General features: G+C 39.6%; 2 protein-coding genes and 1 non-coding gene across 3 annotated transcripts in view; 1 reads left to right on the top strand and 2 right to left on the bottom strand.

Annotated features, from left to right (window-relative positions):
* The window catches only part of LOC115502040 (olfactory receptor 2F1-like), a 342,928-nt gene that overhangs the window by 299,266 nt on the left and 18,048 nt on the right, over positions 1-25,614 (top strand). The window lies entirely within an intron of this gene.
* On the bottom strand, positions 17,839-18,245 carry LOC115509319 (60S ribosomal protein L32-like). Its single transcript, XM_032592470.1, is given in 2 exon segments — positions 17,839-18,005; positions 18,008-18,245. Coding segments are annotated over 2 exon segments (405 nt in total).
* LOC115509516 lies at positions 18,318-18,457 on the bottom strand. The gene has a single exon (XR_003967403.1). It is a non-coding gene; the product is annotated as a small nucleolar RNA SNORA7 (small nucleolar RNA).

The following is a 25,614-nucleotide window of genomic DNA, read 5'->3' as shown; positions in this document are numbered from 1 at the left end:
AATTTAAACTGCCACGTGTTATATTTTGGTTCAGGATGATTTTAAATCTTCTTGACCTTCCCTTGGAGTAACAACAGCTCCCATTCATGTGCTATTGCTGCTGGGTTAGTGATGCAAGAGTCAGAAGGGTTTAACATAAGCCCTGTGCTGCTCCTTGCCCAGGATGCCATATTTTTTGACTGGCTAACATTTCCCCCTCTCTGGGCCATTATACTTACACATATCTTTTGGCAGTGTTCAAATTCCTCTCAAATTATTATTTTTTTCATCACCTCCATGACATATAGTACTCCAATGTTGATGTTACAAAGATGTTCTTATATAGCCACATTTTTAATCAGCCAGTTAGCAGAGATTTTAGTGCCCAAGGTTGAGAAAACTATTCCTCACATTGAGTTATACAAAGGTATCTGTTCATGAATCAATGAAAACCTCAGACCTACATTATCCATGGGGATGGGAACCTGGAGAGTACCTAGGTGGGGGAGCCTGGAGCAGAGGTTTAAGGTATAACGAGGTTATAGCAGGAAGGAAGAAGTCTGAATGGCTCAGGCCCAGAAGAACCTAAGTCTGGCAGAGACTTTGTAGACCAAAGGAGAAGCTGGTGACCTCTGTGTAGGCCAGTGTAGGCCAGTAGGCCAGTGTTAGGTGGGCTGTATCCAAATCTCTGGTGTAGCTATAAAAATAAAACAGATTGCTGGACTCTGGAGCCAACAGTTTTGATTTAGGAGTTTCATAAAATGACATAGGAATGTGGTATTTTTATAAAGCCCTGTAGGAAATTCTGAGATGCCATCAATGGTATAGAGATCATAAAATACATTGGTTAAAGGCTAAATTCTTGGGGATCAACAGTTTGAGTGAAACCTGAAGGCTAAAGAGATATCCAGGAAGATGGTTGAAAACAAGCCTAAAGATATGGTAACCCTGCACTGAAGTGGGTTTTCAAGGGTTTTTTTAAAAATAATTTTATTTTTTTAATTTACATCCAAATTAGTTAGCATATAGTGCAACAATGATTTCAGGAGTAGATTCCTTAATGCCCATTACCCATTTAGCCCATCCCTCCTCCCACAACCCCTCCAGTAACTCTCTGTTTGTTCTTCATATTTAAGAGTCTCCTATGTTTTGTCCCCCTCCCTGTTTTTATATTATTTTTGCTTCCCTTCCCTTATGTTCGTCTGGTCTGTGTCTTAAAGTCCTTATATGAGTGAAGTCGTATTGTATTTGTCTTTCTCTGACTGACTAATTTCGCTTAGCATAAGACCCTCTAGTTTCATCCATTTAGTTGCAAATGCCAAGATTTCATTCTTTTTGATTGCTGAGTAATACTCCATTGTATATATATACCACATTTTCTTTATCCATTCATCCATCGATGGACATCTGGGCTCTTTCCATACTTTAGCTATTGTTGATAGTGCTGCTATAAACATTGGGGTGCATGTGTCCCTTTGAAACAGCATACCTATATCCCTTGGATAAAAACCTAGTAGTGCAATTGCTGGGTCGTAGGGTAGTTCTATTTTTAGTTTTTTGAGGAACCTCCATACTGTTTTCCAGAGTGGCTGTACCAGCTTGCATCCCCACCAGCAATGCAAAAGAGATCCTCTTTCTCCGCATCCTCGCCAACATCTGTTGTTGCCTGAGTTGTTAATGTTAACCATTCTGACAGGTGTGAGGTGGTATCTCATTGTGGTTTTGATTTGTATTTCCCTAATGATGAGTGATGTTGAGCATTTTTTCATGTGTTGGTTGGCCATCTGGATGTCTTCTTTGGAGAACTGTCTATTCATGTCTTTTGCCCATTTCTTCACTGGATGCTTTGTTTTTTGGGTGTTGAGTTTGATAAGTTCTTTATAGATTTTGGATACTAAGCCTTTATCTGATATTTCATTTGCAAAAATCTTCTCCCATTCTGTCGGTTGCCTTTTATCTTTGCTGATTGTTTCCTTCGCTGTGCAGACGCTTTTTATTTTGATGAGGTCCAAATAGTTCATTTTTGCTTTTGTTTCCCTTGCCTCTGGAGATGTGTTGAGTAAGAAGTTGCTGTGGGCAATCTCAAAGAGGTTTTTGCCTGCTTTCTTCTCAAGGATTTTGATGACTTCCTGTCTTACATCGAGGTCTTTCATCCATTTTGAGTTTATTTTTGTGTATGGTGTAAGAAAGTGGTCCAGGTTCATTCTTCTGCATGTTGCTGTCCAGTTTTCCCAGCACCACTTGCTGAAGAGACTGTCTTTATTCCATTGGGTATTCTTTCCTGCTTTGTCAAAGATTAGTTGGCCATACGTTTGTGGGTACATTTCTGGGTTCTCTATTCTCTTCCATTGATCTGAGTGTCTGTTTTTGTGCCAGTACCATACTGTCTTAATGATTACAGCTTTGTAGTATAACTTACAGTCCGGGATTGTGATGCTCCTGCTTTGGTTTTCTTTCTCAAGATTGCTTTGGCTATTTGGGGTCTTTTTCTGGCTCCATACAAATTTTAGGATTATTTGTTCTAGCTGTGTGAAGAATGCTGGTGTTATTTTGATAGGGATCGCGTTGAATATGTAGATTGCTTTGGGTAGTATCAACATTTTAACAGTATTTGTTCTTCCTATCCAGGAGCATGAAATCTTTTTCCATTTCTTTGTGTCTTCTTCAATTTCTTTCATAATCTTTCTATAGTTTTCAGTGTATAAATTTTTCACCTCTTTGGTTAGATTTATTCTTAGGTATTTTATAGTTTTTGGTGCAGTTTTAAATGGGATCAATTCCTTGATTTCTCTTTCTGTTGCTTCATTGTTGGTGTATAGGAATGCAGCCGATTTATGTGCATTGATTTTATATCCTGTGACTGCTGAATTCATGAGTCAGTTCTAGTGGGTTTTTTTGGTGGAATCTTTTGGGTTTTCCATATAGAGTATCATGTCACCTGTGAAGAGTGAAAATTTGACCTCCTCCTGGCTGATTTGGATGCCTTTTGTTTCTTTGTGTTGTCTGGTTGCAGAGGCTAAGACTTCTAATACTATGTTGAATAACAGTGGCGAGAGTGGACATCCTTGTCTTGTTCCTGACCTTAGGGGGAAAGCTGTCAGTTTTTCCCCATGGAGGATGATATTAGCATTGTGTCTTTTGTATCTGGCTTTTATGATCTTGAGGTATGCTCCTTCTACCCTACTTTCTTGAGGGTTTTTATCAAGAAGGGGTGCTTTATTTTGTCAAATGCTTTCTCTGCATCTATTGAGAGGATCATATGGTTCTTGTCCTTTCTTTTATTGATGTGATGAATCATATTGGTTGTTTTGCGGATATTGAACCAGCCCTGCATCCCAGGTGTAAATCCCACTTGGTTGTGGTGAATAAATTTTTTTATAAATTTTTTTTAACGTTTATTTATTTTTGAGGGAAGAGAGAGACAGAGAATGAGTAGGGTAGAAGGAGAAAGAGGGAGACACCAAACCTGAAGCAGGTTCCAGGCTCTGAGTTGTCAGCATAGATCCTGATGTGGGGCTCAAAGCTACAAACTGTGAGATCATGACCTGAGCTGAAGTCGGACATTCAACTGACTGACCCACCCAGGTGCCCCCGTTGTGAATAATTTTTTAAATACATTGCTGGATCCAGTTGGATAATATCTCGTTGAGGATTTTTGCATACATGTTCATCAGGGAAAGTGGTCTATAGTTCTCCTTTTTAGTGGGGTCTCTGTCTAGTTTTGGAATCAAGGTAATGTTGGCTTCATAGACAGAGTTTGGAAGTTTTCCTTTCCTTTCTTTTTTTTGAAACAGCTTTAAGAGAAGAGGTATTAACTCTTCCTTAAATATTTGGTAGAATTCCCCTGGAAAGCCATCTGGCCCTGGACTCTTGTTTTTTTTGGGAGATTTTTGATTACTAATTTGTTTTCTTTACTGGTTATGGGTCTGTTCAAATTTTCTATTTCTTCCTGTTTCAGTTTTGGTAGTGTATATGTTTCTAGGAATTTGTCCATTTCTTCCAGGTTGCCCATTTTATTGGCATATAATTGCTCATAATACTCTCTTATTATTGTTTTTATTTCTGCTGTGTTGGTTGTGATCTCTTCTCTTTCATTCTTGATTTTATTTATTTGGGTCCTTTCCTTTTTCTTTTTGATAATACCAGCTAGTGGTTTATCAATTTTGTTGATTCTTTCAAAGAACCAGCTTCTGGTTTCATTGATCTGTTCTACTGCGTTTTGTTGTTGTTGTTTTGTTTTGTTTTTTTTTTTTTTTGGTTTTGACAGTATTAATTTCTGTTCTAATCTTTATTATTTCCTGTCTTCTTCTGGTTTTGGGTTTTATTTGCTGTTCTTTTTCCAGCTTTTCAAGGTGTAAGGTTAGGTTGGTTATCTGAGATCTTTCTTCCTTCTTTAGGAAGGCCTGGATTGCTATATACTTTCCTCTTATGACCGCCTTTGCTGTGTCCCAGAGGTTTTGGGTTGTGGTGTTATCATTTTCATTGGCTTTCGTGAACTTTTTAGTTTCCTCTTTAACTTCTTGGTTAGCCCATTCATTCTTTGGTAGGATGTTCTTTAGTCTCCAAGTGTTTGTTACCTTTCCAATTTTTTTCTTGTGGTTGACTTCAAGTTTCATAGAGTTGTGGTCTGAAAATATGCATGGTATGATCTTGATCATTTTGTACTTGTTGAGGGCTGATTTGTTTCACAGTATGTGGTCTGTTCTGGAGAATGTTCCTTGTGCACTGGAGAAGAATGTATATTCTGCTGCTTTAGGATGAAATGTTCTGAATATATCTGTTAAGTCCATCAGGTCCAGTGTGTCATTCAAAGCCATTGTTTCCTTGTTGATTTTTTGATTAGATGATCTGTCCATTGTTGTGAGTGGGGTGCTGAAGTCCCCTACTATTATGGTATTACTATCAATGCGTTTCTTTATGTTTGTGATTAATTGATTTATATATTTGGGTGTTATCACATTTGGTGCATAAATGTTTACAATTGTTAGGTCTTCTTGGTGGATACACCCTTTGATTATGATATAATGCCCTTCTGCATCTCTTGATACAGTCTTTATTTTAAAGTCTAGATTGTCTGATATAAGTATGGCTACTCCAGCTTTCTTTTGTTGACAATTAGCATGATAGATGGTTCTCCATCCCCTTACTTTCTTTTTTTTTTTAATTTTTTGTTAAGTTTATTTATTTTTGAGACAGAGAGAGACAGAGCATGAACGGAGGAGGGGCAGAGAGAGAGGGAGACACAGAATCAGAAGCAGGCTCCAGGCCCTGAGCCATCAGCCCAGAGCCCGACGCGGGGCTTGAACTCACGGACCGCGAGATCGTGACCTGAGCTGAAGTCATACGCTTAATGGACTGAGCCACCCAGGTGCCCTTCCATCCCTTTACTTTCAATCTGAAGGTGTCTTTAGGTCTAAAGTGGGTCTATTGTAAACAGCATATAGATGGATCTTGTTTTCTTATCCATTCTGTTACCCTATGTCTTTTGATTGGAGTATTTAGTCCATTGACGTTTACAGTGAATACTGAAATATATGAATTTATTGCCATTATGTTGCTTGTAGAGTTGGAGTTTCTAGTGGTGTTCTCTGGTCCTTTCTTGTCTTTGCTGCTTTTGGTATGTATGTATGTATGTATGTATGTATGTATGTATTTATTTATTTAATCTTTTCTCCCCTCAGAGAGTCCCCCTTAAAATTTCTTGCAGGGCTGGTTTAGTGGTCATAAATTCCTTTAATTTTTGCTTGTCTGGGAAACTTACTATCTCTCCTTCTATTTTGAATGGCAGCTTTGCTGGATAAAAAAAATTCTTGGCTGCATATTTTTCTGATTCAGCACATTGAATATATCTTGCCACTCCTTTCTGGCCTGCTAAGTTTCTGTGGATAGGTCTCTTGCAAACCTGATCTGTCTTCCCTTGTAGGTGAAGGACTTTTTTTCCCTTGCTGCTTTCATGATTCTCTCCTCACCTGAGTATTTTGTGAATTTGACTATGATATGTCTTGTTGATGGTCAGTTTTTGTTGAATCTAATGGGAGTCCTCTGTGATTCCTGAATTTTGAGGTCTGTATCTTTCCCCAGGTTAGGAAAGTTTTCTGCTATGATTTGCTTACATAACACTTCTACCCCTATTTCTCTCTCTTCCTTTTCTGGGACCCCTATGATTCTGATGTTGTTCTTTTTTAATGAGTCATTGATTTCTCTAATTCTAAAATCGTGCTCTTTTGCCTTAATGTCCATCTTTTTTTCTGCTTCATTATTCTTCTTAAGTTTGTCTTCTATATTGCTGATTCTCTGTTCTGCCTCATCCATCCTTGCTGCCATGGCATCCATTCGAAATTGCAGCTCAGTTATAACATTTTTTATTTCATTCTGACTAGCTTTTACTTCTTTTATCTCTGCAGAAAGGGATTCTAATCTATTTTTGACTCCAGCTAGTATTCTTGTTATCAGGATTCTAAATTCTGGTTCAGACCTCTTGCTTGTATCTGTGTTGGTTAAGTCCCTGGCTGTCGTTTCTTCCTACTCTTTCTTTTGGGGTGAATTCCTTTGTTTTGTCATTTTGAAGGGAGAAAAGGAATTAATGAGGTAAACAAAATTAAAATTAAAAACATTAAAATTAAAAAATTAAAAACACACACACACGCAAAAAATCGAATAAATGATGCTAGACCCTAGGTGTGTTTTGGTCTGGGTGTTGAAAGGGGCTTGATAGATTAGAGAAAAAAGGGGAAAGAAAAAAAAGGAAATCGTTTGAAAATTTGAAAAAATGAATACACTGAAATGATGGAGGTAATATAGAATTTGAAAATTTTACACAAAAGTAAAAAATAGTAGAAAAAATGTTAAAGAAAAATTTTTTTAATAAAAATGAATTTTTCTCTCTCTGTAGTCAAGAAAAAGAAACAAAAAAGAGAAAAAAGTGAAAGAAGGAAAGAAAGAAAATTGAATAGAAGGACCGGCAAACAGACTGAAATATGACTGAAATAACTGAAATAACTTTGTTTTCCCCTAGAAGTCAAAGTTTGAAGCGCTTTATAGTCCATAAACTCAGCAGGCGGAGAGACTTGTGTTCCTGAAGAGGGAGGTTGGCCCAGTTGGGCGGGGCTTAGTGTAATGGCTCCATTCTCCACTAGATGGTGCTAATACTTGCTGGGGTGGATTGTTGTGGCGCTTGTAGGTGCGTGTGTTTATGCCCGGCAGCGGTGAAAATGGCGTCTCCCAGCTACCCAGTCTCTAGTATCAGAACTCTATTCTCCCCAATCAGCAATTGCGCACCCATCCTTTGTCTTTGGCTTCCGTCCACTCCCCACTTCTATACAGTCCGTGACCAAGCCCCAAGCAGCACCTCTCTCCTGAGTTTTGTCTCAGATGTGGCTGTTTTTCCCAACCCCTTACTTCTGAGGGACTGCAGCTTTGACCCATTCTGCCCCCCCTGTGGAGGGTCTCAGTGAGCTATGGCCGGGTGCTAGCCACACCCAGGAATGTTTGCAGCTCTGTGCTACTGCTGATGCCCAGAGACTGCGGCCGGGTGCCAGCCTGCCCCAGAAAAAGTTTATGAGATAGTGTAGCAGCAGTGCCTTAGGGATTATGGAAAATCACAGCACACACCTGGCACCAGGCTTCACCCTTAATGACCTTGTTCCAGCACCCACGAATGTGGTTGTTCTCCCGAGTCCACTAGGGTTTTGTCTTTGGGGGACCACACAGCCTCTACCAGGTGTCCTCCCAGCAGGGGAACCACCTCTCCCTGTGTGGCCTGAAGAACCCGGACTCCACTCTGCTCCTGGGGATTCACCCTTCTCACCAGAGCACCATGAGGTATTGAGCTGTGGAGTTTTAGACTCTGTGCTCCCCCTGTTTATAGTCCTAGTGGAATTTAAACCCTCTCCTTTCTCTTTTCTCCTTTCTGCCTTTTAGTTCAGCCCCTGTGGCTGTTTCCACTTTTCCACTTTCTCTCTAGCTGCTTTGGTGAAGGTGCTTTTCCCATATTCTGTAGCCCCCATGTCTCTCTGCATTCAAAAGCAGCTTCCTGCCCTCTGCAGCTTCTCTCTCCCCCAGTTCTCCTCTCCATGCCATGTACCTGCTGAATTCTGTGGTTCAGATTGTGCAGATTGTTGTGTTAATCCTCAGATCAGTTTTCTAGGTGTGCATGATGGTTTAGTGTTGGTCTGGCTGTATTTCATGGATGTGAGACACAAAAAACTTCCATGGTGTTTTGCCTTCTTGGCTCCTCCTCCTCAAGAATTTTTAGTAATGAATTTCAGCTGAAGCCCTAATGAGCTTGGAGCTTTAGAATTTAGTAGACCATGGTTTCTCACATCCCCATGTAAATAAGAACTGCTTGAACAGGTAAAAAACAAAAACAAAAATAATGGGTCCATCTTAGAAATCCCAGATCAAAATCTCTGGGTATGCAGGGCTTTGACATTTTAAAATTTAAATGATTTTACTTATATTTCAAATAAGTATACTGTTTGTTAAGGAGATAGTTGGACATTATTATTGCATTATTTTGATGATCTTGGAGGAAACAGTATTGAAACAAGACGCTGAGAGATGTAGGGAGGGTAATGAGGGAAGCATTTTTTTAAAATTTTTTTTAACGTTTATTTATTTTTGAGACACAGAGAGACAGAGCATGAATGGAGGAGGGGCAGAGAGAGAGGGAGACACAGAATCAGAAGCAGGCTCCAGGCTCTGAGCCATCAGCCCAGAGCCTGACGCGGGGCTCGAGCTCGCAGACCGTGAGATTGTGACCTGAACTGAAGTCGGACGCTTAACTGACTGAGCCACCCAGGCGCCCCACGAGGGAAGCATTTTTACACACTTTCCTCCACTATCCCACACATAGACCTCATCCTCAGACAACTACCTGGGAAGTGAGGAGTAGGCTGTGCATGTGCCATATACAGAATGGCAAATTTTTGTAATGTTCTGAACACATCCCTGTGACCTGCTGCATCTGTGAATGTTTGCCTGCCCAGGATTCTACACCCACCCCCATTTCCACCCACAGGGCTCTGATGCACAGATATCATCTTCTCCAGAGAATCTTTCCTGATGGTCTTAGCCAAAGTGATCCCTCTTCCTTCTGGGGTCTCGCTGTACTTGAAATTCATTGCAAAATTATAAATGCTTATTGTAGAAAAAAATGTAGCCAAACAAAAGAAAACAAAAATCATCATAATTTGACCACTGTTCTCATTCTAGTTCAGCTTTCAACTCTATTTTTCTTTCTCATTCTTTATTGACCAAAATATAATTATAAATTTATAATTCTGTAAATTTTATAAATTTATGATTTTCATATATATACATATACATATGCATGTATATCTATATACATATATATGTGAGGGAAAAAATTTTTTTTAATCTCTCTAAATCAAATATATCTGAAAATACATCCTAGCTACTAGACTTTTCTTCCTAGCTAATCTTCCTTTTTGGTGATGAACTTAGATTCCTATTATGTAGCTCTCCCAGTATACCAGCCTCCTTTGGGTCTATACACTCACTCTTATGCCCTGATCTGTCGAATCCCTAAGAGATAACATAATTTGTGGACCTCAGACTCAGCACACCAACATATATAAGAATGGGGAGGGAATGATATCTCGTAGTTCTTCTTATAGCAGCAAAAGCAACAATAAAAACTCACAAACCAGTATTTCATTGAATTGTCTTGGCACATGTGTGCTCATGTGCATGTGCCCATATACACATGACATATGATTTATAAATGAATCCATACTGTATATCTTGTTCATATTACCACTGTTTGCTGTGCAGTAGTTTAGAAATATTTGTCACTATAATTGGATTTCTTCTGCATTAATTAATTAATTAATTGTATTTATTTATTTTTAATTTTTTTAAACATTTATTTATTATTGAGACACAGAGAGACACAGAGCGTGAGCAAGGTAGGGGTAGAGAGAGGGGGAGACACAGAATCCGAAGCAGGCTCCAGGCTCCGAGCTGTCAGCACAGAGCCTGACACGGGGCTCAAACTCACAATCTATGAGATCATGACCTGAGCTGAAATCAGTCGCTCAACCAACTGAGCCACCCAGGCGCCCTTTTATTTATTTTAAAGTTTGTTTATTTTTATTTTGAAAGAGAGAGAGAGAGAGCACTAGTGGGGGAGGGGCAGAGAGAAGGAGAGACAGAATCCCAAGCAGGCTCCACACTGTCCGTGCAGAGCTCGATGTGGGGCTCAAACTCACAAACCATGAGATCATGACCTGAGTCAAGATCAAGAGTCAGATGCCTAACTGACTGAGCCACCCAGGTGGCCCATCCTCTTCATATTTTAAAGGCTACCTAACATATAAGAACAGAAATTATTTATTTAACCAATCCCTTACTTAAACATTTTAAAAAGTTTTTAAGTTTATTTATTTTGTGTGTGTGTGTGAGAGAGAGAGGGCACGAGTTGGGTAGGGGTAGAGAGAGAGACAGAAAATCCCAAGCAGACTTCACACTGTCAGCGCGGAGCCTAATGCGGGGCTTGAACTAATGAACTGGGAGATCATGACCTGAGCTGAAGCCGTACCCTTAGCCATCTGAACCAGCCAGGTACCCCACCCCTTATTTAAATATTTAGTTATCTTCAATTGTAACTCTTTCAAGGAATACTGTAATAATTCCCTGACTTGAATATAAGAACCATGAGGGTGGATATAGGGTGTGTGTGTGTGTGTGTATGTGTATTTATTTCACTGCCATATTCTCAGTGTCTAGAGCAGCGCTCAGAGTGAAAAAGCCTCAATAAATTGTAGATGATAAAAGAATAAGTAAATCATTATTCCTGGATGTGGAATTACTAGGTTAAGAAGTTCCAGTTCCAAAGTACTTTTTCCAAAATGACATCTCCTAGAACAATGTATTGCATTGCCAGTTACCTACATTCTTACCCACATTGAGAGTGATTAATTCAAACAACAAACACCATCTTTTCCCCATTACATTACATTATGCCATGAATTGTGTTCTGACTTTTATTCTTTGCTTGAGTATGATAATTGCATCTCCTTTGCAGGTCCTCCTCGTCCTTAAGCTTTCAATCTTGGATGACCCTCACTTGCTAAGATCATCTATCCTAATGGTTTTTATGTGGTAATGACTCCCAAATTGTATCTCCAGCCCTGACCTTTCCCCCTGAATTCCAGACATGTTCATTTAATAGCCTGCATAACAGTTCACTGGATGTCATAAAGCATCACAGATTTCACACATCCAGGTCAAAACTTTTGATTCTCTGCATTCCCAAAACACTCCTCCCACAGCCTTCCACACATTTTAGCAAATGGCATCTCCAAGTACCCAGATGCTTAGGTCAAAACTTTGGAGTCATCAATGATAATGTTCTTTCTCTTGCAACCCACATCCAATCTCCCAGCAAATCCTGTGGTTTTACCATAAAAAGTATTTATAATGCTATCTCATTTCCCATCCCTAATTCCAATCCCTTAGTCAGATCCCAAGCACATGTCACCTGGACCACTGCCACATTTCCTAACTGTTCTTGTTTCCACCTGTACCCTTATATAACCTATGCTACAGATAGCAGGCAGCATGCGATCCTTTAAAAACAAAGCAGATTTTATACTCCCGCCTCCAAAAACAAAACAAAACCCTTCCTGATTGCTTTCCATTATCTGTGGAATAAATTTCATTGCCCCTCCCCACTCATGGTCTAGGGAGCCCTAAGAGATCTGGTTACGACAAAATTTTCTGATTTCAGTTTCTATCATTGTTTTTCTCCCTATTCTGCTTCATTTGCCTTGGCCTTCTTCTCGTCTTTGAAAACACCAGAGCAAATTCCTGCCTCGGGAGTTGTACTTGCATTTCCTGCTTGGTAACCTCTACTGTAATGTACTTGAATGGTAGCCTCCTCTGTTCAGATGTTTCCTTTCCAGGGAGCTCTTCCATCATCACCTTGTTCCAATGATTACCCTCAGACTCTTTTTATCCCTTTGGCTTGCTCCATTTTTCACCATGGCACTTATAATCCAGCATTTTACTATATATTTCTTTATGATTTGCTTGTCTCTCCAAGAGGATGTAAGTCTCAAGGGGCAAAGAATTCCTATCTCCCATTTTCTGCTTTATCCAGAAGGCATAGAACAGTAACTCTCAAATAGGTGATCAATAAATATTTGTCAAAAGAACAAATGAGTGAATAAATTCCTTTCAGAATTTCAATTTCTTGAAAACTTGGAAGCAATTTTCTCAGTTTGGGAGAAAGAATGTGTAAATCTTAAAATTTCCATGTAACCTGGCAGCTTTTTAGCACGTCCCGGTGGTGTTTGCTGAAAACTCTGTACATCCTGCAGCTCAGCTCTTGGCTGGGAGGCAGTCTTCCCTTCATTTATTCACACCAAAGGAGGACAGCAGTGACAAGGAACTGAAGTCTAAGAGAGGTGGTCCTGTACAAATGTGGAAGAATCAGGAAAGCCTGAAGTTTCCTGCCTTTCCAGCCAGTCCAGCCCAGGAGAATAGAACCTTCCATTAATCTTGTTCAAGTGACTGGCTTGCCACCTTTGGTGGTCATGAAATGACCACCTCTTCATCCCTCTTCCTGTCTAGATTCTGGCTCTTTTTAGGTATCTTGGGTCAGTAACTTGGGAACAAAGGTTTAACACTCTAGAAACCCATAAAGCAGATAGTTCTGTATCATGTCTTATCCATTTCCCTTTGCTCAGCAACAAAGAGCCCAGAGGACCAGGAGAAGTAAGAGGAAATGGAAAAATAAAGTTCTCTAATTCTAGGGGCCCCTGGGTGGCTCAGTTGGTTAAGCGTCCGACTTCGGCTCAGGTCATGTTCTCACTGTTCATGAGTTCGAGCCCCGCGTCGGGCTCTGTCCTGACAGCTCAGAACCTGGAGCCTGTTTCAGATTCTGTGTCTCCCTCTCTCTCTGACCCTCCCTCGTTCATGCTCTGTCTCTCTCTGTCCCAAAAATAAACATTAAAAAAATTTTGTTTAAAAAGTTCTCTAATTCTAGGGGCGCCTGGGTGGCGCAGTCGGTTAAGCGTCCGACTTCAGCCAGGTCACGATCTCGCGGTCTGTGAGTTCGAGCCCCGCGTCAGGCTCTGGGCTGATGGCTCGGAGCCTGGAGCCTGTTTCCGATTCTGTGTCTCCCTCTCTCTCTGCCCCTCCCCCGTTCATGCTCTGTCTCTCTCTGTCCCAAAAATAAATAAAAAAAAAACGTTGAAAAAAAAAAAAAAGTTCTCTAATTCTAGACTCCTCCTTTTTGGAAGGCCTCAGAGTTCCTTCCCTTTCATAGATTTATGCTGGAAGCTTATATTTTTAAAGAATTCTTCAAACATTTCCAGACACATGCTAGTCCTCTACTGTGGGCATCTTTCTTTGGGGTCTTTCATGGTCCCTGATGAGCTCATTGTGTATGGAGCAAAGTGAAGATAGGGGACAGAGGTGAGGATTGAGACACAGCTGGGAGCAGTTGGAGGAAACACTGTGGTTTGTTTTTGTCACAGGAACTATCTCTGGGATTAGGGGAGGGGATCATTTCTGACTCAGTTACCCAATCCTGGTAGAGAGAGGGTTTTGGAGCAGAATATCTCAGAGGTAGAGATAGCTTCATGTCCCTCCAAAATTAGAAAGAAATAAGTTCCAGGGCCCTTTTTACAATGATATGGAAGCCACTGGTGCGTTTTTGACCTGGAAGTCTGTGAAAAAATGGAGAAGTCAAAACTTTCTGGCTTTGGAATGAGAGCTACAGCATGCAATTAAAGTATAGCTCCCGAGGAAGGATGAGAAAGAAGAGAGGACTTCTATCCGCCGGTTACGATTCTAAGCCAGAGGGTCACATGAACACACACACACACACACACACACACACAGCACCACACATAGTCATACACACACTCATATACACACACACAGTCACATACACAGTCACACAGCCACACATATACACAATCACACATGCATTCATATACACACACACACATACACACACAGGGAGCGGGAAGAAGAGAGGTTCCCTTTCTCATGTATTGGCATGTGCTTGGCATTTTCATATGGTTATGTCTCTGTCTCACAAAACCCCTTATGTAATACCTACTATGAAACCAATGTTACAAGTTAATTTGACAGAGGTAGTAAGTGGCCAGACTAAATCAATGTCTAGGTGTCTTGACTTGCAAAAGCCATCCCCTTCTCATTGTACTGTGCTGCCCCTCACAATTTAAAATTATGGTTTAATCTTTGTGGCCAATGTCTGCTCCAGGAATTCAGGACTAATATCTAACCTGGTAGCTCAGTTAAGTACAGGAGAATGAGTAAGCATTGCCTGCTGGGTTTTCTGAAGGGATGGAAAGGAGGAAGAGTGGTTTGTGAGTCTCTTAAGGCCACTTGACAGGGCTTCCCAGCACATCCTCTTAACCTTTCCAGGTACCCTTTGTGACAGAGTCTGCTTCTATAGGAAAAGTCAACAGGATCTGCCCAATGGCACATGTCATGACTACATTGCCAGGACAGGAGGTGGGCTGTTCTTCCTGGTTTTATAGCCTAAATAATGTCCTTGTATCAGAGGTCAATTTAATCGACCTGTCTTCACTTGCTTGCCATATCAACCACTTCACTCACATGAAACAATGGTTGCTGACTTCTCTTTTGCCAGCCTGGCACTGTCCTTATCCAAGTCCTGCCCTCTCACTCTTAATCCTCTCTTCTGCTTTGTGGTATCTGCAAAGATTGGATGCCAGATACTTTCCCTGGTTAAGTCTTGGAGCTCTGGTTCTATTGGCAAATGGTTGCTGATACCGTCCTCCTCCCTCTGCATCCCGCACTGCCCCCCCCCCCCCCCAACAAACTAGGAGCTTCGTCCATCTGGCTTGTACTCACTTTACCTATAAATTTCTGCTTCCCAGCCCTGGACACATTTTCAGAGAACTTAAGGAAATAATCAAGATGAGACCTATGGCATTTCTGCCCACTTTCTTCATCCCACCACTTTGGGTGAGACCAACTTACCCTGGTTTGCCTAGAACTTTCCATTTTAGCACTGAAAGTCTTTTAAGCTCGGAAACCTCTCAGTTCTTGACAAGTCAGGATGGTGACTACCCATATTCCTCTTCTTCCAGATCATCAGCTTCTGGATTAGCATGTCCTTCAGGTCTTGGGATAATTTAAGGGGACTCTATTACACTGGGAACAGGGCCAAGCAAGTACTAAAGTAATCCATTCCACAGTGCTCTCTTTCTTTGAGATACTGTCCTTTAAATCTCCATTAGAATCTTTGCTATTGGAGACTTTCAGCTCAAGATGGCAAAATTGACCCACTTGTTTGCTTTCTTCTCTCTGTGAAATAAATCAGTGAAACAAAAACAAACAACAACAAATACACCATAGCAAAAAGAGAGGGATTGCTTTGTTATAAGATGCTTCTCCTCTTTTTTTTTCTTCAAATTTTTGTTTAAATTCTAGTTAGTTAACATATAGTGTAATATTGTTTCAGGAGTAGAATTTAGTGATTCATCACTTAACATACAACTCACAGTGTTCAACACAAGTCCCCTCCTTAATACCCATCGCCCATTTAGCCCATTCCCCACCCACCTCACTCCACTTATTAGAATACGAGCTCAGATATGCACATTACATTATACTTTGAGATCCTGGAGGTCAAGTTCTGTGCTATATTCTCCTTTCTATCTCCAGTTTCTGGCACAGAGTAGAACTCAAAATTCTTTATGAAATAGATGACTATGACTGGAAAATCTGAGAGAACAAAAGGAGCTCTAACATTGAAAACTTTGAGACCTGAATCATCACAATTTGAGACCTGAATCATAATTTCTTACACTCAGCACTGGTTGGGCCACCTGTGAAGAGTCGTGCTGAATTCTGAGAACTGATTCTCTCCACTCCAGCCTGGACCTCAGGTAAACTGTAGGCAACCAGTTGTAGAAGGTGGAAAGTAGGAGACACAGAGTGGGTCCTAACTTCAGGCAGCCTGTCCCAAACTACACAATTCACCCAGGCTCTGAAGAAAAAGAGAGGTTATCTTAGGATATTGTCCAAGTCCAATTCCTGGAATTACTTTGGCTGTGTCCCAGCTCTAGCCTGCAGGCATAGACATGTGACTGATGCCTGCTCAGGTAAACTTCCTTGATCTCTGGGAGACCTTGGAGAGGGGTGAAAGGAGAGGATAGGGCAGCTTGCCTGTAATTACTGTAGCAGTCGCCAGTTCTCAGAAGCAGTGGGTTGGATGAAATGACCTTTGGCAAACAGAGCAATATGAAGAGAAGTGTGAAAGGGAGAAAGGTGTGTTGAACTAGTGTTCTCAGCCCTCCGTGGTGACCGCTGTTTCTGTAGTGGCAGGGATGAGAATTTGAGAAAAAACTCTCGTCATCAAAATGTCTAAGCCTTGCTTCCTGCCTTCACTGTGTGGATTTACATTTGGGCTCCCCCTCTTCCACTAGGTATGGAGAAGAGCAGTGAGATTGGCTAGCTCATCTCCTTAAGGAAGTACACTTCCTTTTCCACTGGAAAAGACATCATATCCCTGGAGGTATAGGGTGATATTTAAGGAGATGAGAAAGGAGGGGAAGTAAGTAGTTTTAGCTGCTCGCCATATTCTCCTTGGATGTAAATATCTGCAGGTATTGATAATGAGTCATAGGTATCAGAAGGGGAATGATGTGCAAGTTACATGTGCGTGTGACCTCACATGTTAGCCAAGCGCTGGTGACCACGGTCTGTCTGGAATTACTTTGCACATGTGTCTCTGTGTTGGTATTTCCAATATAAGTCAGTGTCTTTCTGTGGGTCTGTGAGCTCCAGTATATGGGTGCCAAATACGTACATTCCCAGAACTGTGTGTACACTGCTTTGCCTTATTTTCCTATTATAACCTTGGAAGTCCAAGCCCGGGGTAAATATCTAACTGCTGGCATAGGCCAGAAAGCCTTGGGCTACATCACTTATGACATTGGGCTCATTCTGCAGTGTTGTTTTTGGATGATTCAGGAGACATGAATCTTTGGGACAGAAAATTAACCTTGTGACTGCTGGTCAAGGAATAGGCCGTGCAGGACTGAGTCACTGCACCAGCTATTGAAGAAGGAACTGTTTTTCTAAACTCCTGAGGGATGTACCTACCCCAAGAAACATACCCTTATAGTATATTCCAAACAGGCAGATGATTTAGATGGAGAAATGACTACCTGTATCTGTTTTTTTTTTTTTTTTTTTTTTAACTACCTGTATCTTTAATGTTATGACCATTTTAGGGGCTGGGACAAAGTGAGATAGGAGATGTCCCCTCACTGAACACTGGAGGAACTGACTCTGAACAAAAAAAAGGGGTATACACTTGAAGGTGCGGTGTTGTAGAAGAAGGGTACTATTTGTTAAAGTCAGCTGCATCAGGATCACTGCATACACGATATACCAATGTCACCACCCGTTCATAGAATCCAGGGATTCCAGTGAGAATGTAGCTTATTATACACCATCTTACTTTCTCCATGAGCTCATTCCCTATTATGTATATTCTCATTCTGGAATTCTGCAATTCTGAAGGGAGAGATATAGGTATGTGGGAATAAGCTACTTCCTTCCTTTGAGCCAATACCGTCTGTTTTTGGCAATATAGGCCTAAAATATGGAGGATTAGCTGAGTGTTGTCAGAGAGCATCTGTGCAAGTAGCTGATGCTGATGACAAAAGCTGGAAGGATGCCATTAGTCATAGGCTCAGGAAGCCACTCATCAATTCTCCCAACAGTGCACTAAGAGCAAGTCTTCATGGTTTTTTGTTTGTTTGTTTTTTGTACTTTTATGGTTTTATTAAAACAAATGTGATGTGCACATAAGCTGTCTGTCTATTCATTTTCTTTGCTGTGCAGCCTGGCATTGGGATTCGTGACTCTGATAGCCAGCTGAGCTTCTCGTTCCACTATGGCTTTATGGTTCTTGGAGGAGACATTGTAAGCAATCTCTTCACGGTAAGATTCGTTGCACATCAGCAGCACCTCAAGCTCCTTGACTTGTGGACTAGAAACTTCTGAGAGCCACTGGGCAGCATGTGTTTTGTTTTCTTGTTGCTCCCATAACCCATGTTGGGCATCAGGATCTGGCTCTTGAATCTTCCGTGCATCCTATCATCAATGCCTCTGTGTTTCTGCCAGTTGCACTTAATTTTGACATACTGGTCTGACTGGTGCCAGATGAACTTCTTTGTCCTCTTTTTAATGATCTTGGGCTTCACCAGAGGTCTGAGGGCAGCCATTATGCCTTCAAGAAAGAAGCAGAGATGGTATCATTGAGTCCTAGAAGGAAGCTTTCCTGCTCAGGCCTTGAACATTGTTGCAGACTGTCTTCCAATCTCCAGCTGCTGAGCAAACTGGGAGTAGAATGGGTACCTCTGCAAGGCTCGCTTTCTCTCCCATTTCCGAAGATGGCAGAATATTAACCACTCCCCAGACACGATCCTGGGAGAAGTCTTCATGGTTTTTGATGTGTGTGCACAATAAAATCACCTGGGAAGCCTCACCCAATCAATTATATTGGAATTTCTGGGGATGGGTTCTTGGCATCAGAATTTTAAAATATGTCTTAGAAGTGGTTGTAATATGCAGCCAAGGTTGCAGAATACCTAAATTCTGGAACCCCTCAGTTCAGAAACATGAAACCAGAATATTCAACCAGGCACCTGACATTGAAAGAGGAATCACAAGGGAGACTGTTTCCTTTGTCCATGTGAGATGCGGGGTTAACTGCACACCATGTGACACTTTTACAATGTTCAGTAGACATGTCTAAAAACTAATCAGCTAGGCTGATTAGATATTCTCTCTCAGGGACTTGAAGGGGGACACAAAAGCTGTGGCGGATGCCTGACCTGAAAGTTCAGGGTACGTTGGGGCATGGGATCATTATGGTCACAGATTTGTCAGGTAGGGCAGACTTGGAGGAGGTTGGTCAGGAGAGGGAAGAGAATGAAAGAGCAGCTGGAGAAACAGAAGGATGACACAGGGGACACAAGCAGAGGAGGATGGCCAGTCCCCACGGATGCCTTGACTCCTTAGCTTGCTGAGACAGTTGCAGTGCAATCTGGGAGAACCGTAAGTAGAACTCTGATTTAGAATTTTAAGTGAGAAGGATGCGGTTTCCTCTCAAGTCTTCAAGCCTGGCGTATACCTGTCTTGAATGCACTTCCTTTTTCTCTCTGTCACTCAAACACCTAATCCTTTCTCAAGAACAGTTTGGATGTCATTCCTACTTGGCCTCCCAGAACATGCTACAATGCATACTCTGCTCCCTTAAATGAGATTTTGCTCATACCTTTATTTATTCCTTTCCATGCTGAGTTATCATTTTCTACTTCCTTGTCTCCTCTACTAGATTTTGAGCTCTTTGAGGCTAGAGGTTGTATGTGACTTACATTTTTCATCAGTGTCTAATGCAGTTTTTGGCACATAACAGTTGTGAATAGAAGCTTGAATTAATTGAATACACTCTTAAAGATCAGATGGGCCTGAGTTTGTGGAACTTTCTGCTTCCTCATACACTCAGAAAAGGGTTAGTATACATAAAAATCTTTCTAGAATTCTAGATTGTAAACTTCCAAGGAATTTGTCCAGTAAATTCTTATGTAAAATATCTAATAAATAAAATAAAATAAAATAAAATAAAATAAAATAAAATAAAATATCTACTAAAAACCCTTAGCGGGAAATTCTCCCCTTCGGTCTTTAAACATCAAGCCTTCACAGAAAATTTAAGAGAACTGAGACATAAGAATAAGACTAGTTTGTAAACTGAACCTATTTTGTTATTTAATGGTACTATGCCTGTACAAATGAATTATCCAAATAATTACAATGAGCCATTTAGCCTAGCTGCCCCCAAGATAGGATTTTGAAATGCAAACTTAACTGTTGTTATAGTGACGCCTTGATTTGAATTTCATCTGCTGTTGTGTAAATACTTAACACCTGCAATCAAAAGGGAACCATATTTTGCCTACCTTCCTGAGCCAATTACATGAGGCCTGTGGCTATATATGGAGCTCCATGGACATCCTATAAACCTCATATTATAGAAGGATTTTTTGTGTGTGACCCCTGATCTATGACTTTGGATGCATTCAATAAGGAGTAATGGACTCTGTGCTACAATCCATCACTGGCTGGTCAGACAAATGTGAACCGAGAGCATTAAAAAAAATTTAAGCTTTATCTGCTATTAGCAAAATATGTCCTTTATTCCCATTGCTCACTCCCATTCTCCTCACCTTCCCTACCAGCAAGCAGTCCCTCTGATCTCCTCAGTGTCTATTTTCTGCATGTGTTCTTGGAAAACACATAATGATGATTTGTATGCAGATGCTTTTATTTTTTCTTAAAAAATTTTTTATTTTGAGATAGCAGTAGATTTATGTGAATTTGTATAAAATAGTGCAGAAAGATTCCATGTACCCTTAACCCAGTTTCCTCCAACGGTAACATCTTAAAGAAACTAGTACATATCACAACCAGAATATTGACATTCATAGTTAGGATAGGGAACATTTCCATTAGCAGTTGTGTAAACACATGGCACCTGAAGTCAAGATGGAACTATATTTTGCATATCTACCTAGCCAATTATGGGTTTCTTATGACTCTATCTGGAATTCCATGGGCATTGTATGAAATTCAAATCGATGTTCACATTAAAGTTCAACCAGGATATTGACTTAGACAGTTAAGATACAGAACATTTCTATCCCCACAAGGATCCCTCATGTTGCTTTTGCTTAGTCATACCTACTTCCATCCTCTCCACCCCTTCCTTAAACCCCTGGCAAACCCTAATCTGTTCTCCATTTCTGTAGTTTTTTATAATTTCAAAAACGTTATAAAAGTGGAAGAATCATGTAGCATATAACCTTTGGGGATTTGGGGATTAGCTTTTTTTTTTCTTTTTTTTTTGCATTCGACATAATTCTCTGGAGATTCATGCATGTTGTGTGTATTGGTAGATTTTTTTTTTAATTGCAGAGTAGTCTTCCACAGTGTTGATAGATTACCATTTGTTTAACAGTTTACTCTGAAAGACATCTGGGTTTCCAATTTTTAGCTACTTTAAATACAGTTACTGTAAACATTTGTGTACAGGCCTTTGTGTGAACATCTCTTCATTTCGCTAGGATAATACCTAGGAGTGTAACTGCTGAGCCCCATAGTAGTTGCATGTTTCCTTTTTAAAGAAACTGCTAAACTGTTTTCCGAGTGGCTTCATCATTTTACCTTCCCACCAGCAATGTATGAGTGATGCATCTTCTCCACATCCTCACCGTTATTTAGTGTTGTTACTATTTTAACTTTAGACATTCTGATAGGTAAATCTATGAGATTTTATATCCCATTGTGGCTCTATTTTTCCAATAGCTAATTTTGTTGAAAATCTTTTCATGTGCTTTTTTTTTTGGCCCTCTTTATATCCTTTTTTGATTGAATGCCTCTTTATGCCTTTTGCCTATTTTCTAACAGGACTGTTTATGGTTTTAATGTTGAGATTTGCTAGTACTTTATATATTCTGGAGAATAGCCTTTTCGGATATGTAGTTTGCAAATATTTTCTCTTTGTCCCTATCTTGACTTTTCATCCTCTTAATAGAGTCTTACAAAGTAAAAATTTTACATTTTGGTCAAATCCAACTTATCAGCTTATCAACTTTTCCTTTTATGGATTTTGATTTAGTGTCAAGTTTAAGGGCTCTTTTTGCCTAGCCCTAGCTCTTAAAGATTATCTCCTCTGCTTTTTAAAAATATATTTCATAGTTTCATGTTTTACATTTAAGTCTATGATCCATTTTGAATGAATTTTTATATAAGGTGTGAGACTTAAGTCATGGTTACTTGTGTTTGTTTGTTTGTGGCTGTCCAATTGCTTGCTCCAACACCAGATACTTGAAAAAGCTCTCTTTTCTTCATGAAATCACTTTGTATCTTTGTAAAACATCAGATGGGCATATTTGCATGGATTTATTTCTGGCTTCTGGGTTCTGTTTTACTGATCTGTGTGTCTACCACAATGCCAATATCACATAGGCATTTTTTTTTAAATACTACATAGTGTTGATTTCTATAGTATCTAATAATTCTTGAAATTGGGTAGATCCATTGTTTGAGCTGAAATTGGGTAGATCCATCCAAAATTGTTTGAGCTATTCTAATTCCTTTGCTTTCCCATGTAAATTTTAGAATAATATTGTTGATATCTATAAAAAGAGAAAAGAGTTGCTGGAAATTTGACAGGATTTGTGTTAAATCTGTATATCAATTTAGAAAGAATTGACATCTTTGCTGTGTTGAGACTTTCCACCATGAATACGGCATGTCTTTCTGTTTGTTTAGATCTTTTTGATTATTTTCATCAGTGTTGTGTAGTTTTCAGCATACAAGTCCTGTAAATATCTTATCTTGTTAGGTTTACACCTATATACTTTACTTTTTAAAGAAATTATACATGCACAATTTCATTGATTCCTTCCTGACATACATGACTTTTATTGCCTTTTTATATTGGTTTATAACTTCTAATGTTGAATAAGTGACGATGAGAGCAGACATCCTTGCCTTGTTCCCAACCTTAGGGACAAAGCATTCAGACTTTCACCAGTAAATATAATGTTAGCTGTAGGATTTTTCTGTAGCTTCTCTTTATCAAGTTGGGGTAGTTTTATTCTATTTCTATTTTTCTGAGAATTTTTTTAAAATTATAAATGAATGTTGAATTGGTCAGATGTTTTTTTTCTACACTGTTTGGTATGACAATGTGATTTTTCATCTTTTGCTTGTGATGGGCTACATTGATTTTTGAATACTGAATCTGCTTGGTATCACTGGAATAATCCTCACTTGGTTATGGTGATAATTCTTTTTACATATTGCTGAATTGTTTGTTAATATTTGTTAAGGATTTCTGTGTGTATATTCAAAGACATTTGTTTGTAGTTTCCTTTTTTGCATTATCTTTATCTGGTTGTGGTATTAGGGTAATATTAGCTTCATAGAATGCATTAAGACAAATTCCCTTTCCAGATAGAAAGGAAGAGGTTATGTAGAACTGACATTAATTCTTCTCTAAATATTTGGTAGAATTATCCAGTTAAAGTATCTTGGCCTGAAGATTTCTTTTTAGAAAGTTTTAAAATTATGACTTTACCTTTCTTGATAGTAATGGGGTATTCAAATTACCTTTTTGTATGGGATGGCTTGTGCTAGTTTGTGTCTTTTGGGGAAGTGGTTTCTTTTGTATAAGCTGTCAAATTTATGCGTGCAGAGTTGTTCCTAGTACTTTCTTATTATCCTTTTATGTGTTCAGGGTCTATAGTAATATCTCTTCTTTCATTCCTAATGTTGGTAGTTTATATCTTCTCTTTTTCTCTCTCTTATCTGTATTGTTAGAAGTCTGCCAGTTTTACTGATATTTTTCAAAGAACTAGACCTTTGTTTCATTGGGTTTTTTTCCGTGTTGTTTTTCTGCTTTCAATTTTATCAATTTCTGTTCTTAGGTTATTATTTTCTTCCTTCTTTTGCTTTCAGTTTATTTTACTTTTTTTCTTTTCTGTGTTCTTGAATTGGGAGCTTAGATTTTCGATTTAAGACTTTTCCTCTTACCTAACATATTCATTTTTAATGTTATAAAAATTTTCCTCTCAACACTGCCTTAGCTGTGTGTCTCATATCTGGTTGGTTTTTTTTTTTTTTTTCTGTTTCTATTAGCATCTCTGGAGGGTTTGAAAAAATAAGAGTATATTTAGAGATACAGTTAACACCATGTCCATCAACAGCGGATGCTTCTGATAGCTGTCCTCTGGTATTTGTCCTGAGGTAGTAACACAGAATTATCTGCTTAGAAAGGTATATCTTCTTTATGAGAAGGCTAAGTATGAAGATACGTGAGATATATAATCTAGGTGATGCTGTAATAACAAACATCATAAAAATGCAAGTGGGCAAACATACCAAAAGTTTCTCACCTGTGTAAATTTCACTGTAAGCCCAGGGCAGCTATCTTCTCTCTGGCCGTGGCTCAACATTTTAGGCACCTTTAATGTGCGTCTCCATCCAGTTACATGCCTCCGTAGTCAATGTGGAGAAGAGCAGACATGGAGTCTTTCAAATGCTTCTGCTACAATTGACTCATGACATTTCTATTCATATGTGACTGGCCAAAGCTAGTCATATTATCATGCCCAAATTCAAGGGTGGGAGAAGAGTGTGTGCATGTGTATGTATGTGAGAGAGAAAGAAGGTGTGTGTGTGAGAGAGACAGAGACAGAGAATTCTAATATGCATCTTGTTAGGCAATTGTATACATATTACAGTGCATATCACTTTTTTAATGTTTATTTTATTTTGAGAAAGAGAGAGAGAGAGAAAGCATGCAGGTGAGAGGCAGAGACAGAGGGAGAGAGAGAATCCCGTGGGATTCGACACGGGGCTTGAACCAATGAACTGCGAGATAATGACCTAAGCTGAAACCAAGAGTCAGATGCTTAACTGACTGAGCCACCCAGGCACCCCAGTGCATATTACTTTTAACTTATACAACGTCTTTGTGAATATTTATTGCCTTCAATTGTACAAAATAAGGAGTAGAAGTTCAAAGTAATAAATTGTAAAGTCAGAATTTGAACTCGCTTAAGGCTATCTGACTTCAACATTCATGCTTTCTTTTTAACATATACAGTGATAAGCAGCCTATAATGCTAAATCCAACATCTCTATTAATTCTGCTTTGTTTGAACATTTGGAATAGTCTAGGATGATGAGAAAACAATCCAAATAAATCACCCTGGATGGAGGCAGTTGAATATTACAGAAGAGTTCAGTTTAACAAATTTATAGTTGGCCCCTTCTGTGCCATCAGGCACCAGGAAAGCTCATAGTCTAAAAGACATGTAAACTAATAGATACACTTAGTATGTGATACCATAGACATTTGCAGAGTGCCATAGAAATACTCCAGTATTCATCTAATAACAATTGATGGGAGAAGAGTCCAGGTAGGCTTTTTGGAAAAGATGATGTCTGAATGAAGTCTTTTAGACCTCAGTTATCTCTGCTATTTTGGGGCTGATATCACTGATTATCTCCTGCTCTACTACTCCTTTTCCCTGTAACTGATCGCTCTCCTGAAAAATCCCCTTCACTCATTGAAGACTTTGGCATCCAGCTGAGAATTATCTCTTTCACCCTCGCTTATGTCGTCCGTCATTCCAGGTAACTTCTATGTCTGCGTCGATAATCCATTAAACATCTTGGCCTCTCTTGATCGCAACTCTGTTTGCTTCTACCTAAACTCCCCTCCAATGACTTGCTTCCTCTGTTGTCATTAAGTATTCAGAAAGGTGGATATTCAACTTATAGATTCAAGTCTGTATAATTTACTATTCTAATCCTGCTGCCAGTTAGCTGGCCATTCGGATCCTGTCCTCTTCTACCTTTCTTTTTTGAACCCCCAATTTATTATTCTAAACAGGTACCTGTGGGGCAGAAGGACAGAGGGGTTTATGAGGAAGGCTGAAGCTTGAGGGTGTCCCCTACAGAAGCATACATTTATTTAGAGACTGCAAGCAAGAAAGATTTGGAGTTGATGAGGAA

This window comes from Lynx canadensis, chromosome A2, assembly GCF_007474595.2.
Source record: "Lynx canadensis isolate LIC74 chromosome A2, mLynCan4.pri.v2, whole genome shotgun sequence".
In the NCBI taxonomy this organism is placed as follows: domain Eukaryota; kingdom Metazoa; phylum Chordata; class Mammalia; order Carnivora; family Felidae; genus Lynx; species Lynx canadensis.
Note: the sequence above shows the minus strand (reverse complement) of the source record. Positions and strands in the feature narration are given on the sequence as shown.